This window comes from Abramis brama (genome assembly GCF_963993115.1).
Source record: "Abramis brama genome assembly, chromosome: 5".
Taxonomy (NCBI): domain Eukaryota; kingdom Metazoa; phylum Chordata; class Actinopteri; order Cypriniformes; family Leuciscidae; genus Abramis; species Abramis brama.
Genome location: NC_139967.1, coordinates 38854720 through 38873249, shown reverse-complemented (window position 1 = coordinate 38873249; position 18530 = coordinate 38854720). Strand labels below are relative to the sequence as shown.

Genomic DNA, 18530 nt, shown 5'->3' with positions numbered 1-18530 from the left:
ATAGTGCAGTCAACAAATCTGCAGTAACTGTGCAATGCTGTCATGTCAATATAAAGCAAAATCTCAGTAGAGTAGATTCGGTTTATTTAATGAATCTGATCCCAGTCACATGTGACTCAACAGCTGCTCTAATGGGCTTTGTGAAAAACTCCATCTCTCACAGACAGACTCATTAATGTTCATTCATCCTCAGACACACCTCTCTTTACTCATCTGCACAGTCAGACTCACTCACAATTCACTTGTACAGTCAGAGCCCATCAGCTTCATTTCGCCTCACAGCAGTGCACTGCTGTGCCGAGTCTCACTCATTTGTATCTCAAGCTCAGGGCGGAGAGAACAGCCTCACGCTCTTGTTTGGTGCTTGAGAGGGTCACATGACCACAAAATGGTGGAGGCTCTCAGCAGTGGGTGAACAGAGCATCCCTGACACTGAGAGAGATACAGGCACACATCCATGATCTGAAACGCAGGGCAGGAGAAAAAACTGTGCCTCAGCTGTAGTGGTGAGTGTATTGTGGGTGATTATATCAGGCATGTTGTTATTTGAAACCTTGAGTGTTGAGATGGGAAGGGAAAGAGGGAGGGATGGGCATTTGTTTGTGATGCATCAGTGTTTGGTGACGGAAGAGGCTTAGCATCAGCATCCTTTATGATGCAAGACATGGGCAGCTGCTTTTGTTTGTGCATGGATCATAAATGAATGTTTGTCATGTTTAATACAAACACGTTTTGTTGTAATGAGGTTTCAGCTTATAAGCACAGTTGACCTGCTTTTGCCATCATTCAAATTCATGGCTCTGCATGTATGGCTCATTTATTTGCCTGTGTGTGTGTGTGTGTGTGTGTGTGTGTGTGATTGCGTGTTTGTAAATGTAAATGTGTGTGGACACTGATGCGGAAGAGTGATTCACAAAGAAGAGGGGAGAGAGAGCAGGGTAGAAAGGATTGTTGGTGATGATGATGATGATGACATAACGCCCGCCCACTTTTCCTGTTTCCTGCTGTGGAGGATGGAAAAATAGATGGATTAAGCCAAAGTCTTGATGGAAGGAGAGAGCAACAGACCTTTCCACTTTCATCCTCGTCTCTCTCAACACACATTCTCTGTCTGAGAACTGGCAACCATCTGGCAGCTTATTGTAGACACTCCCGCGAGATAGGCTTCTCTTCTCATGTGGCTGTGTGTCCATGCATACATTTACAGATAAATTCACACTGCTTCTAAATTCCAAACAGGAATGGTAAAAGGATGGTATGGACAGTTTTTTAGAGCAGATACATTTAAAGAGACTAGTTCTGTTAAGTGAGTTTGTTTGCTGTGCATTGCAGCTGCAGCAAATGCAAGACTGCTATTACAACATATTGAAGAGCGACAACATTTCCGGATTCACAGTATTAAGTCATCTACTTTGCTGGAGACTCATTTGAAACAGCTCTCTGTGTCTGTGAGTCCTTGTTTGTAGCACCAATTTTAACAAGGGTGTGTTAAAACTGTCAAATTTAAGTACAGGATAGTTTATTATTATTACTATTATTATTATTGAGTTGTTGTTGTTGCTGTTGTTTTTTAAATTTTAACTTTAAATAAAGGTCTATTTATTTATTAATGTATCTATTTATTTTTATTATTATAGTTTCCTGCATTGATAAGTGATAATGATCTCTCGTTGTTATGTGTGTGTTTCTCACAGTTCCCTTTCTGGCGATGTGGGGATGGACCTGACTCATGAACGAAAGATGAGCTTTGAAGGTGCAGAGAGTAGACCAGGTAAGACTGCTAAATACTCACACTTATAGAATCTGCCCGAAGATATAAGTAGACTGAATACATTTAAAAAGACTGCTTCAGATTCACAGAACAGTGGATCGGTTATAAATCAGAGGTGTAAAGTAACATTCTCTTCTTCTGTTCATCTTGTTAGGCTTAACATGATTTCAATCATAGCAACTCTCTGAATAGTTTTAGCATGTTATTGAATTTGGCAATGTTAATGTATATGGTCTTGGCGGACTAGATCTGCTATGTTGCTGCTGCTTTTGATTATTGCTGCTGCAGAGCAAGTATGGACTTGCTACTGCCAATAGATACACAGACGCGCTGCTGTGTGCATGTAAGATATGCGGCTGACGCATAAATGGACGTATAGATAAATGCTGTAGCAGATATAGGCAGGTGGAGCTGGGGGAGGTGTAGGGTTTCAGAGGAACTCTGATAGCACAATGCAAGACTCGCTAACAGCAAACAATGAAGCAGACTATTTAAATGCAGAGCAAGAAATGTTATTGGCTGCAGGATCGGTAGAGGCCAATCAGCTTGTGCCATGCAGTAATGATGTGTGGACCTATCAGCATGCGCCCTCTAGAGTTTCATAACTGAAATAGATAATTACTCAAGTAGGACATGTTCTGAATCCTTGTAGGCCCTGGAACACTATTCAAATAACCCAATATGAAACAGTGTACAGAACCATGTGTAATGCTGGATCATTTTATAAATGTTAATTGATTTTCTGTTAATTTCCACTAGCTCCGCCCACCTCCCTGCCCCTACAGGGCCAAGGGGGTGTGGCCTCTCAGAGGAAAAAGCTGTCCGCTCCTCGTATTAGTCTATCATTGGACCAAAGTGAGGATGACCTGTTTGACACACCAGATGACCTCGACATCAATGTTGATGATCTGGACACACCTGATGAAGCAGATTATACTGACCATGAAATAGACTGGGAAGGTTGGACATAAACACTTGTAAATAATTGTTTATTATTAAAAAGAGATTACTAATACACAGTATTTTTTCAGAGCCTCAAGCATCCCAGAGAGATTCAGTAAAAGAAACAGCTGAGCCCATTCCCACATACAGTGCTGAAGAAGAGCGGCAGGATTCCAAACTCTGGAGAACTGTCATCATTGGAGAGCAAGAGCACCGCATCAACATGAAGAGCATTGAACCTTACCAAAAAGTCATATCCCATGGAGGTACGTTAAAGGAATATTTCCAGGAAAATTTAAAGTAGTTTTCTGTCTGAAATCAAAACAGACAATTCTTATTTTTGATGGAATTTTGCAGTATTTATTATAAATTATTAATCTGTACACATATATATATTTTTTAAATTAATGTGCCCAAATATTCTTTAATCAAAAAAAAATGTCCGCCCTTTTGCAATGACATATTTTTATTCATCTGATGAAGTGTTCACTAACACGAGGGTGGGCCAATAACCTCGACCCAACAATTCCGATTTGTCAGCATGAAACGGAAGTTGCGATAGCCTTATTTCCCCTATTGAGCATCATTTAATGCCACAGCCCACCTGAGTATTGTTGCTGACAATGTCTATCCCTTTATGACCAGGTGTTAAATATAAAGCAAGGACACAGTGATTAGCAATGAGAATAATTCAGACTTTTTTTTTCAGTGTTCAAAAACAAAGGAGAATGCATGTACAGTATAGCCTTACAATGGAAGTCAATGGAGTATCAAAAGTAAAAATGTGAAGCTCCTATTTTTCAACAGGGTGTGTCTAGTCCTGCTCCTGGAGGGCCACTGTCCTGCAGAGTTTAGCTCCATCCCCAGTTAAACACACCTGAAACAGCTAATCAATCTCTTAATAGGCATACTAGAAACTTCCAGGCAGGTGTGTTAAGGCAAGTTGGAGCTAAACTGTGCAGGACAGCGGCCCTCCAGGACCGAGTTTGGACACCCCGACTTCCATGGACATGGAATATAATGTTTGATATTAGATATTTGAGCTGTAATGCCTAAATCTTCCAATTAAGGATTTAATTTGGTCAGAAATGATGGTAAAGAGATTCTATCAAATCATGAGTAATGTTTGAAAGTTATGGTTAAGTGGTTATACTTTTAAGCATTTTAATTTATTTGTGGTTCTGTATTCTTACCCGATATATATATATATATATATATATATATATATATATATATAATCTATATAATTATAACAGCAGACAGACACTGGTGATATATCTTAAGGTGAATTTACACTTGTGAAAAAGATGTACACTTAGCATACTTTTAAAAAGAGTAGGCTATTATTATACGGAAACAATATACTTTAAAATAATATACTTAAGTGCAAATTAAATGTAATGTTAAATGTAAAATGTAATGTTAAATGTAAACTCTTAGTTAAGTTGGATACTAACCATCTAGAACCATCTAGTTAGATGTTATTGACAATTAAATGCAATTAGTTAAACATAACAGTGATTTTTGACCCACTAAAGTATGACTTCAGCATGTTTATATGTAATTTCATAATTCTGTTGTCTTTGAAATATGCTAAAAGCATATTGTCGAATGTATTGCCAAGCATTTATTGTGTATTAATAGAAAGATAATTTCTATTGAAACATGTCATGTATTTAAATATATTTGTAATTACACATTTGCAATGATGAAGTTGTAGTTTAGTACATTTAAAATATATTAACAGTTACATCAATCAAATACTTCACATGTGCTTTAGTATTTGAGTCAACATTTCAAAATAAGTGTATTTCTTTAAAGCATGACAACAGACTTAAATGTGCACTTTTTAAAAGTGTACTTAAGTGTGTTAAGAAACATAGTTATGAAAGTGCACTCTCTTTAAAGCTACACTGCGTAATTTTTTAAGTTGATTCTTAGCAAATAATTATGTTCTTTCAAAATTATATGTGCTCATTCATGTGTAATTACTTCCACCAACTAATCAAGTATTCTCGTAAACGTAGAATCTGCCATTCAGAATACATATGAGCGAGTTGCTCGAATGGCGGCAGCCATGTTGCGCCTCCATCTTGAAAATACATTAGCCAAAGAGGGACATACCTAGAAATTCAAGCTTCGTTTTCAAGTTTCGCGCTTTTACACTCAGTGGCTCTGTGACGAATGCAAGGGGGAGATTACTCGCGACTGCCGGCAGATCTCTGACTCTGCTCACGGAGAAAATTATGTAGCCTACGCTGTAAACATTGCCTTACACTATTAATCTTGTACAATATACAGAATAAAGATAGCACTGATACTTTACTAAAATTAGCTTGCATTCGTTTGGGAACCTGATAGCTGATGTTAGCAATGAAATGGTACCAAAATAACGTAAAACTATTATTCGTTTTACATAGAGGTCATAACCTACATGTTAACTGACTAAATAACTAAATGCAATTTGTAATAGTTTTCTAAAGTAACCTCATCATTTGAAAGAAAACTCATGGACAAAGTCAAACTGGAAGCCATGTTAATCTTGGAATAATACGGCCACCATAGAAGTTAAAACATCCGAATGGGAGGGGCTAGAAAGTAATATTCAGTTGGTAGTCATATACAATTTCACCACTAGATTGGAGAAAATCTTACACAGTGTAGCTTTAAGTATGCTTTTATTTCATCAATATTATATCACCTGCAAGTACATTTTTTAATTATATTTGAAATACACTACTTAGTGCACATTTATTACAATTTAGCCCACTTTTTCCACAAGGGTAACCTGTAATATGGCTTTAAATTGTGTTGAGCAATTAATATTATGAAATATATTTAATATTTACCCACAGGCTACTATAGCAATGGTGCAAATGCCATCATTGTGTTTGCTGCATGCTTCCTCCCTGACAGTGACAGAGAGGACTATCACGAGATCATGGAAAACCTCTTTCTGTGAGTTCAGTCTAATATGAGCCAATCAGTTGCCCTGATGTCAAAATATCTTACAAGGCTTGTTAATCCTGTAATATAATAGAGGGTATGCATTGAAGTCACTTTCCCTCAGCCGTACTGAGTGGCAAAACATCCTGCAACACGACTTAATAGAGGAAACTGAAAAAATGGGAGTAAAGCAATTGATTATATTCTTAAATTAAAGGCAGTTGGACTAAAGCAAAGATAGATCTATCTATCTATCTATCTATCTATCTATCTATCTATCTATCTATCTATCTATCTATCTATCTATCTATCTATCTATCTATCTATCTATCCTTGTAATATCGGTCTCTCAACATTGCGTCAAGTATGACGCTATGGTGAAACAACTTTCTCCAAGAATACTGTGTATTAGCATTTGCATTTACATTTAACATTTAATCATTTAGCAGACACTTTTATCCTAAGTGAATTGCAAATGTTGAGAACAATAGGAACAATCAAACCAACAATAGAGCAACAATATGTAAGTGCTGTGACTAGTCCCAGTTAGTCTAGCACAGCCGTTTCTTGAAAATCACGCCTCGCTGAAACTTATGAAGCGATCATTTAGAATGATAACTGTAAAATAAATCCCTTTTCTCGTATGGCAAGGGATTGGTTGGTAGATCTAAAAGATGCAGATTTCCATATCCAGATAACACCTCGTCACAGGTGCTTTCTAGGATTTGAATTCAAAGGAGTTGCTTATCAGTTTACAGTCCTTCCTTTCGGCCTATCTTTGGCCCCCCGCACATTCACAAAGTGCACAAATGCTGTTCTCTCCGCTCTGTGTCTAAACTGAGTGCGCATTCTGAATTATTTGAACGATTGGCTGCTCATGGCTCTCTCGGAGAGTGCGCTGAGCAAACAAAAAAGAATGCTCATCAAGCACCTTCAGTGTTTTGGGCTGCCCTCTGTTTATATGCATATCCACCCCTGATTCGCGTGCTTGAAAGCAGTATTCTAGGAGAAAGGTTTTTCACCATATCATCATCAATGACGCAATGTCTCGTTCCCTCATTTCAGGGAACCTAGGTTACATCCAACTACCATCCAACTAACATCCAACCATCCCTATTTGTAGAACACAATGCTCATCATAATGGGTGTTTTTTAATAAACGCTGACAAAATTTTTACAGCTATGTAGAATGTAAATGGTAAATATTTAATTGATGAGTTGTCAAAACAATGTATAAGCTAGGGTATATTTTTTCCGAATTGCAGTAATCTATTTGCTTCTCTTTTTTGTTGCTTTCGGCAGTATGTAAAGAGATAGCTCAGATTTCTTGTTAAATCTATTTGTACAGTCAACCGCAAAGCTCTTTCCCATTTTAAAAGTGTTTTGTATGTTTTTCGCGGCATTCAAGCTGAACACAATGCTGTCACTTTTTTTTGCCACTCCCACCTCCCACCTACTGTGACGTCATGTGCATACCCTCCATAGAATAATCCTAGAATATAATAATATTAAATGTTTTGAGAACAAATCACTAAATGAATGTGAATTACTCTTCAGGTATGTTATCAGTACACTAGAGCTCATGGTAGCAGAGGACTACATGATCATCTATCTGAATGGAGCCACTCCACACCGGAGGATGCCTGGCCTCAACTGGCTTAAGAGATGTTACCAGATGATTGACAGGAGGTATATATAATATGCCTTACTTATCAATATTCTGCCTATTTACAGTATGTTAAATATATTAAAATGTGCAATGCACAATATACAGTATATTAAAAATGATGACTTATTTTTGTTTTGTTTTTTACACTTTTTCAGGCTTAGAAAGAACTTAAAATCTTTCATTATTGTTCACCCATCATGGTTCATTAGGACAATTCTAGCCATCACAAAGCCATTTATCAGGTATGTTGACTGGCAATTTTTGGTCTTGTTTTAGTTTTTTAGTATTGGTCAATAGTTAAGATGCACTCGACAGAATACGTTTCTCATTATCTTAAAAACCTTATCATCTAAAGGTTAATGCTTAAATGCTTGAAAGTAGTTTTGTAGACAAATAAAAACTACCTTAAGTTTTAAAAAAGCAGATTAATAGCATGGATGCATTGCATTGATCAAAGATGATAGCTGAATTTTCAGCAGTCATTACTCCAGTCTCCAGTGTCACGTGAATCATGATCCTTCAGAAATCATTCTAATGTGTTGATTGGTGCACAATAAACATTTCTTATTATCAAGTTATTTTGCTCAATATTTTTGTGGAAACCATTATACATTTTTTTTTCCAGGATTCTTTGATGAATAGAAAGTACAAAAGAACAGCATTTACAATTTAAACAGCATTTAAAGAATGAATCAAAGAATCCTGGAAAAAAAAATGTATAATGGTTTCCACAAAAATATTGAGCAAAATAACTTGATAATAAGAAATGTTTATTGTGCACCAATCAACACATTAGAATGATTTCTGAAGGATCATGATTCACGTGACACTGGAGACTGGAGTAATGACTGCTGAAAATTCAGCTTTGCTATCGTAGAAATAAATTACATTTTAAAATAGAAAATAGTTATTTCAAATCATAATATGCAGTGCTGGTCAGAATTATTTGCCCCCTTGGCAAATATGATCAAAGATGGCTATAAAAAATAAATCTGCATTGTAAATCCTTTTCCCAATATAACACCTCCTGAGTCTTCTCCTATAATGCCTGATGAGTTTGGAGAACACCTGACAAGAGATCAGAGACCATTCCTCTATACAGAATCTCTCCAGATCCTTCAGATTCCCAGATCCATGTTGGCGCTTCTTCTCTTCAGTTAAGCCCACTCATTTTCTATAGGGTTCAGGTCAGGGACTGGGATGGCCATTGCAGATGCTTGGTTTTGTGCTCAGTGACACATTTTTGTTTTGATTTTGATGTTTGTTTTTGGATCACTGTCCTGTTGGAAGATCCAAACATGGTCCATTATAAGATTTCTTGCACAGGCTGTCAGGATTTGATTTTTAATATCTGTTTGTATATGATTGAATCCATAATGCCATGTATCTGAACAAGATGTCAAGGACCTCTGGCAGAAAATTAGACCCACAGCATTAAAGATTCAGCAGAGTATTTCATTTTACACATGGGGTATTTTTTTTATCCCTGTATGAACCAAACCCATATTAAGTGTTTGCTGCCAAAAAAGCTCATCTAACCATAGAACCCGTCCCGTTTGAAGATCCAGTAGTGTCAGTTACTTTTCAAACGTTCTATGGATAGATGAGCAAACACTTAATATTGGATCTTCCAGCATATTCAGTTGTCAGACACGACTGGATCTTCAAAAGGGACCGGATTCTATAATCAGATTAAACTTAAAAAAAGAGCTTTTTGGCAGCAAAGCCACCAGATGGGTTTGGTGCAAACAGGGAAAACAAGTACCCCATACCCACGGTTAAATATACCGCTGGATCTTTAATATTGTGGGCCAATTTTTTTTGCTGGAGGTCCTGGACTTCTTGTTCAGATGCATGGTATCATGGATTCTAGCAAATACCAACAGATAAAAAATCAAAACCTGACAGCCTCTGCTAGAAACCTTATTGGCTAAATGGGCCATGGTTGGATCTACCATCAGGACAACGATCCAAAACAAACATCAAAATCAACACAAAAATGTGTTACGGAGCACAAAATGAAGCTTCTGCCATGACCGTCCCAGTTCTCCAACCTGGTGAGTGGAGTGAACTGAAGAGGAGAAGCACCAACATGGACCATTTTTAATCACCAATTTACCAGGGGTGCCATTAATTCTGACCACAACTGTACATGAGTACGCCTTATTGTTACCGAAGCAACCCATGCAGATGGGTTGTTTATGTCTGAATACAAAAATCTTATTTGATCACTTGCAATTAAAAGTGCGGACAGTCTGCCTGAGAAGATCTGATTTTAGAAAAAAATCTGATTTGCCTGCAGTCTGAACATAGTCGTAGTGTACAAAATACTGGCTTTGGAGACAAAAACAAACAAAATAAAATGGATTCATAAATGTTTTCCAGCTCAAAGTTCAGCAGTAAAATAAAGTATGTGAACAGCTTAGCTGAACTGGAGGAGCTCATCCCAATGGAGTACGTCCACATACCCGAGTGCATCATCAGGTGAGCAAGTATCAGTGAGTGACATGTTTAACTGTCTTTCATTAAATGTATGCCAATTTATTTTTGGCACTGAACTATACAATGGGAGAAAGTAAACGGTGGGATCATCATGGCACTGATCATCAGCAGCACACATAGATTGTGAGAGCGAGACAATCGCTGACAGATGTAGCTGCTGAAGAGGTGTTGAGTGTGTTTATGAGAATCTGCACAGGAGTTGTGATTCTATAATTTAAAACCTGTGAAGACACGTTTCTATGGGAACAGACATTTAAAACGCTGGGGTGAAGAGTAACATTATAAGATTGATCTGTTTTACCAGGAGTCACCAACCTTTTTTCTGCCAAACCCCTATAATCTAACAATCTAATAATGTAATAAATACTGTATGAATTGATTGTCCATTTTTTATATATATTTTATATATTTATTTAAAATATATTTTATATATTTATATATTCTACATTTTTTTCTAAATTTAAAGAAAGTTAAAAATATAACTGAGCTAAAATATAAATGAATTAATTTCTGCATCTCTAGACTGGATGAGGAGTTACGGGAAGCATCGGAGAGCTCTACGTGAGTATTAGAGAATTTTTTTAGAGGTCTTTGACTATTTTCGTCAAAATATAATACAGTGCACTAGCTATATAACAAAATATATCTTTTTCATTTCTTTATGAAGAATCAGCAGCTTTCTCCAAGGAAGTGAGATTCCACAAGGATCTATGTAAGATTTCTAAATTATTTTAGTAAACAGTCATATTAGCATATTGTGGTTTTTAAAGTCAACATGAAATAGCAACAAACATTTTACATGTTCCTGGTCCTACTGTGCAAAACAATAAAAAAAGACATTTAAAAAAACATCTCAGGTTATGACTGTAACCATGGTTTCTTGAAAAGGGGAACGAGACTCAACGTTTGAATTGACGCTATGGGTAACGCCATCAGCGTGACCGTTTTCTGAAGCACGTGTGCAAACACAACAATTTAATTGGCCGATGACAGTCAACGACATCACTTTACTCTATGGAGAGACGTACTTAGCCGGAGTCAGATGCGTCAATCATTCAAGGCACTTCCGATGCCTCATAGCTGTCAAGTTGTAATATTCCCTCGGTCAACACTCAAGCTCTTATGCTCCGACAAGGAAAGTCCCAGCCTCTACAGCCTTCTTCCCTTCCTTGTGGGCCAGGCATAGCCACATGCGGCTCAAGAACAGAGCTCTAGGTTTAGCTAAGTCAATTTCTCTTGCATGGGAATACTGGCCCAGGGAGAACATTTTAAAATGCGGCATTGGCCTACCACTACCTCAGGGAGAGCACATATGGGGGTCACACCTAGAATAATTATTCATCAGCTTCATAACATAGTACTCCAACCCATAGGGAGCCACAGGGGAGCTTCAGCTCTACCATCACCGCACAATTGGGGGAATTTGCAAAGAAAATGGGGCACTTGCAAAGGTGCCCAATAACAAGAAGGGATGCTAGAAGGCAATTTAACTCTACTTGTTAGGTTCTAAGAGATCGGTTAGGGCTCCAACATGGAGTGGAGGACCCTACTTTAAAACCCCAACAGCAGCGGAGGGTTCTACTCAACACTTAACCCCGAAGAGCAGCCTACCAAAGGGAGCCTGCTAAGCGCTTGCTACAACCATCGATACTGCTGCCCTTCTAGAAGGGAGCCACCAGGGACTATCCTACTTCCTATCCTATCCTACTAGGCAGCTCAACCCTCCTAACACACTCCTCTAGGACCTGCTATAGCTTGTACTTGATTCAGTCAGCACTAGCCATAGTGACAAGAACAATATAATATATAGTAATGGAGGAAGGAAGAGAAGGAGAAGGGATTTGACTTTTCCTCAGTGATTCTGACCTGTTTACCAAATCGCTTTCTTTCAGTCATTTCCCTGAGATCTTGTCTCTTCCTCCTAGCATCCGCCTCCTCTGTGCTCTACTCCTCAAAGGAGGAGGAGCACGAGTGGCCACACTCTCCCTCTGGCCCTGCCTCCAGTCCTTAGACTGTGATGGACCAGGACCCCCAGAGATCCTAGGCGAAGATTCAGATTGGGCTGGATGTACTTCTTGAAAACTACCGACCCAATCTAGTTGTGGTGCGGACCATTATCTCCAGAAACTCCTTGTATGCTGGGCTGATAGGCTGAGAGGGCCCACTAAAAGTGATATATTCACCTTCTTCAACCACATCCACCTCATCCTGGCTGGATTGTGCCAGCAACATGCTGTCTGCTGGATCCGAAGACTCAAGAGAAAGCACATCCTGATATAGAAGATCGCTCGAGCCAGTGACCGAGGAACATGAGAGGGACATACCATTCTCATATTCCTCGGCCAGCTTGAGCTTCCTCATTTTAAATCTCTCTCAATGAGCGCATTCAGCTTCCCCGAGATCTTAACACACGTTCTCCTCACCTAAACACACAACGCACAAGTTGTGCTGGTCTTCAAGTTTAAAAAACCTGAGAAACAGAGGCACACACTTCCTGAAATGCTTGTTCGAGTGCTTATCCATGATACATTTATTTACACTCGCTAACACAAACAAACGGTTCCTGAAGACAGAAAAGCTGATTACATTCATTGCAGGTGCCCTCTTATACTCACGGGCGCTCAGGTAGTGAATTCATGGACTGTTGTTGGCTAATACATTTTTTGTGTTGGCAAACGTACTTCAGACACCGATCATGCTGATAGTATATCCCCATAGCATTGATTCAGATGAAGTGTTGAGTTCACCTTTGTAAGGGAACTCTCATTTTCTGCTGACATCACCAACATTATGCAGGCTATTGGTTCACATTAATAACTAAATTGCTATGCAGACATTTTTTTAAACAATGCCAATAATTAACACAATAATTTACTGCGGTTTAGCATTAATGCAGTGAAGATTTTGGCAATATATATAAAACAAAATGTTGACAGCACAGGTGGTAATGTGTAATGTGAGCTCCTTTATAATCCAGAGCAAACTCCCATTCAATTCTTGACAATTTTCCCCAATACAATAAATTCTTAAAGGCACAGTATGTAAGTTTCACCAGTAGAGGTCAATAACAAAGGCTTAGCTTGATGAGACTATGAATGAGCGTGGAATCATAGGAGTTGTTGTCTTTACCTTCACAGCCGATGGAAAGCAATCCAACAGGAATCAGGCAGAAATTATGTTCATGGGTGAGCTAATGTATTACATTTTTATTAACAATACTGTAGGATGAAGAAGGGCAGGGCAAGGCAGAAAGTATGGGACATTTTACGTTACTGTTTTTATTATGCTTATATGCCGCAGTCCGCCACTGCCACTCCTTTCGTCTTATGCTTATTTTACGATTAAAGTTATGTTTAAAGTCCGCCTCCTTCCCTGAACTTGTACTCTGTTACAGTTACATTTGATCAATTAAATTCACATTATTTGCGGGATAACACAGTATTTTTTTACGTGTCAAAACAATCATACTAGAAATACATTTGAGTGTGTTGAAAGTTGCGTTAGCTCGATGGTTGGTATGAGACACTTAAAGCACATTTCAGTGAGCTAGAACGATATTAGAATATCATATGAATAAAAGCTGGGTGTCTTTTGTTGCTAAATGGCATGCAATTAATTTTTAAATATATTGTATGGTGGAAAAACATCTGTATTACTGTTACTAAAATAAAGCTCTTTCTGATTATGCTATGTTAGCCACTTGACAAAATAGCATTAGCTCTGTCTGATTTCAAAAGCTGCGGAGGTTGCATTTGTCGGCTGCATACGTCATTGGGGCTGCTTCATTTCAGTAAACTGACATTACAGCAATTTACGCTTCACTAGGAATAACAGTACATTTTATAATGGTTACTGTTATGAAATAAGACATTCTTTATGATGTATGGGGCCAAAAAATGTGACCCATTGTCTTTGAGGCATGGTACAAACATGTTACTCACGGTAAATCAAGAAAACAAGATTCAAACAATAAGACTAACCATGTCAAGCTATACAACTATGATTCGTTTTCTGTCGATAAAGGTATCCAAACAGCTCACCTGTCTAATAAAACACAATAAATTGTGTGTCTTTATTAAAGTGTCTTTGGTGTTTCAGTGGTTTTTACAGATATCAAGGATAGAACGGATATGATGTCACAATAATGTGGGCCGTTACACACTTGTTGAAATAACTGATTTCCCTGGATTTAAACATTGATTTAAATATTAAGTACAAGAGTCAACAAAATATATAACATTGTTTTTGTGGATTTTTTTTTTTATCCAAAAGTCTTACATATTGTGCCTTTAAAGGGTTTGTTCTCCCAAAAATTTAAATTATGTTTTACTCATCCTCATGTCATTCCAAATCTTTAAGACATTCGTTCATCTGAAGTCAAATGAAGATATTTTTTAATAAAATCTGATTTCTGTCCCTCCATTGACAGTCTATGCCACTACCACTTTGATGCATCAAAAAGTTTATAAAGAGATTGTAAAACTAATCCATATGAATTGAGCGGTTTAGTCCGAGACACATTCACTTTATATGATGAACAGATTTAATTTAGGATTTTATTCATTTATAAACGTTCATCAAAGCACACATCAGGTGTGGTAAATGGAAGTTAAAGCACGCTTGCTTGACGTGTGAGAACTAATGAGGTTCATTCTAGTGTTACGCAGCACGTTTGAGCTTCTGCAAGAACCAATGAGGTTTGTTTTTGCTTGTTCGGTTGTACTTCTGTTTATTTTCACTGATCAATGTTTTTGTCATTCAAAGCCTAAATTCAATCTGTTCATCATATGAAACGATCGTGTCTCTTCTGAAAATTTGGACTAAACCTCTCTTTTAGGATTAGTTTTGCGATCTCTTTACAAACTTTTTGAAGCGTCAAAAGTGGTAGTTGTGTAGACTGTCAATGGAGGTACAAAAATTCCTCAGATTTTATTAAAAATATCTTCAGTTCTGTTCTGAAGATGAACAAAAGTCTTACAGGTTTGGAACGAGGGTGAGTAATTGATGACAGAATTTGATTTTTTTGGGGTGAACTATAACCCTACATTCATCTCAATTTATTTATTTTTTTTACTTGGAAATGTCATATTACAGAAGTAAAATGTTATATGAATGCTGTTTCATGTAAACTTTAAGTTATATATATTTTTTTTTTAAATAATACTAAATAATGATATAAATAATAATAATGATATCACTTTTTTATATCTGTTTGCAGAGCTCAACCCAATGTGAGCAATTCATAAGAGTCGTTGGCTGTGGGTGCAAGAACAATATGTCTGTAAAGGTTTTGAGTTTTTCAAATTGTAATGATTGCACGCTAATATGGATGCAATAATCACTTATAATAAGAGAAAAGGGTATTTTTGTTAGCTCGCAGTGCTGGGATGATTAAAGCAGCACCACATATTCTTAAAAACAAATCACCTCATATATAATAATTCTTCTCACATTTGAATTTGCACCACAGAACAGTAGCTTAAACCAGCTCAATGCTTTAAACATTCTTTGTCTCCTATCGTCTTGCAAAAGTTTCTCTTGTTACTTGAATTATGCATGAGAGGCATTTTAGCAATAATATCATGTTGTACTTTTCCCCTTTAGGCTCATAATTTTCACAGTCAGTTATTTTTCTAATTGGAGCATGTATAAAAGGCAAAATAGGCAAATAATCATGTCACTTCAGTTGCTGTGTATCAATATTAATGCATGCAAGATTATTCTAAACACAAAGACAATGCATAGCATCATGTTAGCACCAATGCTAACTCTTTACCCTCTCATGCTAAATTGATGACTTGGGGACATAGAAGATAGAAGATAGAAGAGACTAGAGTTACTTATTTCCATGGACAGAAACAGTACCAGTCAGGTTTGAATTTAAACTTAGCCTCATATCAATTTATGTATCAGTTCAAAACCAGCAGAGATAAATCATTTGTAGTTCTTAAATGTGAAGTGTATTATGTTAAAATGCTTTCTTTATTACATTAAAGGGTTAGTTCACCCAAAAATTAAAACTTGTCATCAATTACTCACCCTCATGTCATTCCAAACCTGCCAGACTTTCGCTCATCTTCGAAACACAAATGAAGAAAATTTAAATGGAATCTGAGAGCTTTCTGTCCCTCCACTGACAGCTACACAACTACCACTTTGAAGCTGCAAAAAGTTCATAAAGAGATTGTAAAACTAATCCATATGAATCGAGCAGTTTAGTCCAAATTTTCTGAAGAGACACGGTCGCTTTATATGATGAACAAATTGAATTTAGTTCACAAATAAACAGAAGCTCAACCGTACAAGCTTGAACGAAAGTCTTACAGGTTTGGAATGACATGAGAGTGAGTAATTAATGAAAAATATATATATATATATTTATTTATTTTTGGGGGGGGGGGGGGGGGGGACTAACCCTTTAAGCCCTTCATACGTTAACTCTGTGAACAATGTAGCATAAGGACTTTTGTGGCTCTTTCACAAAATTGTTTCATAATAGTTTTTGCTGTCAAACATGTCTGGCTCAATCAATTACGTGAATTTCTTTTAACAATAGTGGATATTGCCACAAGAGGTGGCCTCAGAACGTTTGCGAAACCCGGTGTTTGCTAATTTAAACATGATAGAGTTCAACAGTGCTCACTTTTTCAGTGTCCTTGGGTCCTGAAGTATTTTTCCCAAACATTTTTCCTATAGGGATTCTAAAAAAGTTATAAGCCACAAACCAAACTCATCAGCTAAGAGATGAATCATAACATTACAAACTTTGATTTGAAGCAAAAAAATATTTTACATTTCTTCAAAAAGACACAGTTACAAGACTATGTGTCTTTTAAGGCTTTAATGAGAGAGAACTACATTCTCACAAAGCAATGAGAATGAAATAATCAAATAAAAACTGTATATTTACACACACACACACACACACACACACACACACACACACACACACACACACACACACACACACACATATATATATATATATATATATGTTGGTCGGTCTTTAACAAGTTATTTTTGCTATTCTGTTTGGTGCCACTAGGGGTGCCGTAATGACACACTTCACCTTTAAGAATCATAAGCCATGTAGTAATGCATTAGTCGTTCTTGTGCTCAAAGCACTAAAAACAGTCCTAGATGTTTCAGAACTTTGATGTCTTATTGAGTGTTTGCCATGTATAAAGGTAAAAATAGTTGCCACAATCAAAGGTCTGTCAAATCCTAAGAGCATGCTGTTTCAGAGGTTTTCACTTTCATTGTGACTGCTCTGTCTACTTTCGAACACCTCTTGTGTCAGTGTGTAAGAGTGTATGTGTATAGGTTTGTATTTTGGTGTGTGATTGTTTGTGAATGTGTTTATATGCTGTTAGGTACCAAGTTCTTCCTGCTAACAGGTTTGGAAACTAAAATAAAGGGACTTAAAAAGATTGCTGTCAAGCACAGTATTTAAATGAAGTGTGCAAGTGTGTGAGTGTGAATATTTGAGAGACATTATGTGTGTGATTGTATCACTGCATGTGTCCCTGGTTGTTGATATGTGATCCTTTTAGACTGAAATTCTATCTAAGAATATGAATATGAACTTTGATCCAGAGGCCTTCTCCAGCAGAGCATATTGAGATTGAGATGTATGTCATATTGCAGAGTTATATCAATAAATTTAATTAATATCTGAACAGTTGTGTGATACTATTTTATGTACTATTTTGTTAAAGTTTTATGCTCAAGGAATAATACACACACACACACACACACACACAAACTTCTAGCATCAGTATGTTCAATGAATAACAAATAAAATCTGATCTGTTTCTCACATAAATCTATCAAATGGCTTCAGACTATTTGGAGTCTTAGAAAGTGCACGAGTCATGGACTACTTTTATTGTACTTTTGTGATGAAAGTACTTTTTGCCATGATTGCCACACACATTTGTCTTGGAACATTTAATGTTCACAGTTAACCTAACCCTAATTTAATTTTAATCTTGGCAACCATCCTTACCTTACCACATTGGCACATAATGTATCTGTTGAAATCTGGATGAAAAAGTGACTTGAATTTTGACTTGATTATTCTGAATGAAACAAAATAAAATTTTCAGATGCCCGCACCCTAAGAAAATTACATAAAAATAGTGTTAATACGAAGATTTTTTTAACCATATTTTGAATTACGCAAAAATCATACGAATTCGTACGAGTGAGGTCGTATGAATTCGTACGAATTAGCCACCTCATAAAATTTGTACGAATTGCTATGAGATCGGGTTGGATCCTCCTCCTCTCCCATTGGTATCGCTCCCTTGAGAATCACACAAAGAGTTTTTTTTTTCTTTCAGATCTGGTCCTCTTAAACTATGATGATGACTGTTACGGTGTTAAAATTAGTTTTCGTTGACTTTTAGTTTGTTTCTGAGTATTTCCTGATTTCCTTGGTTACTAAGTATGTTTTCATTGGTTGTCGTGGTTATTTATTTTTTCATTGATTTTCACCTGTTCCTTATTAGATCATTAGTTTTCTCAGTACATTTAGTCCTCAGTGTCAGATATTCTTTGTCTGGTGTTTACTGTACTTTGCACAGATACGTTGCCTTTATTTTGTTTGTGGATTGTTGCCTTTTGTATTAAGTATCACAGCAATTAGATTTGCCAGGCTTATTGTCTTCTTCCTCATGGATTGAGGATTGTGTGACA

At 36.9% G+C, this 18530-nt stretch overlaps 1 protein-coding gene across 6 annotated transcripts; it reads left to right on the top strand.

Annotated features, from left to right (window-relative positions):
- Nucleotides 1-352: 352 nt before the first annotated feature.
- prune2 (prune homolog 2 with BCH domain) lies at nucleotides 353-17509 on the top strand (the record flags this gene model as incomplete). 6 transcript variants are annotated; one of them, XM_084115875.1, is made up of 13 exons in its annotated part: nucleotides 381-506; nucleotides 1333-1448; nucleotides 1695-1771; nucleotides 2531-2731; nucleotides 2803-2979; nucleotides 5569-5671; nucleotides 7217-7348; nucleotides 7484-7570; nucleotides 9714-9812; nucleotides 10353-10391; nucleotides 10498-10542; nucleotides 12968-13015; nucleotides 15049-17509. In XM_084115875.1, exons 3-13 carry the CDS (start codon nucleotides 1717-1719, stop codon nucleotides 15074-15076), a joined length of 1014 nt encoding a protein of 337 aa, XP_083972001.1. In that variant the 5' UTR covers nucleotides 381-506; nucleotides 1333-1448; nucleotides 1695-1716. The 6 variants fall into 6 exon arrangements, with proteins under 6 accessions (XP_083971999.1, XP_083972004.1, XP_083972003.1 ...); XM_084115874.1 differs by lacking the exon at nucleotides 381-506 and adding an exon at nucleotides 910-1255; XM_084115873.1 differs by lacking the exon at nucleotides 1333-1448 and having other exon boundaries at nucleotides 353-506.
- Between the last annotated feature and the right edge of the window lie 1021 nt (nucleotides 17510-18530).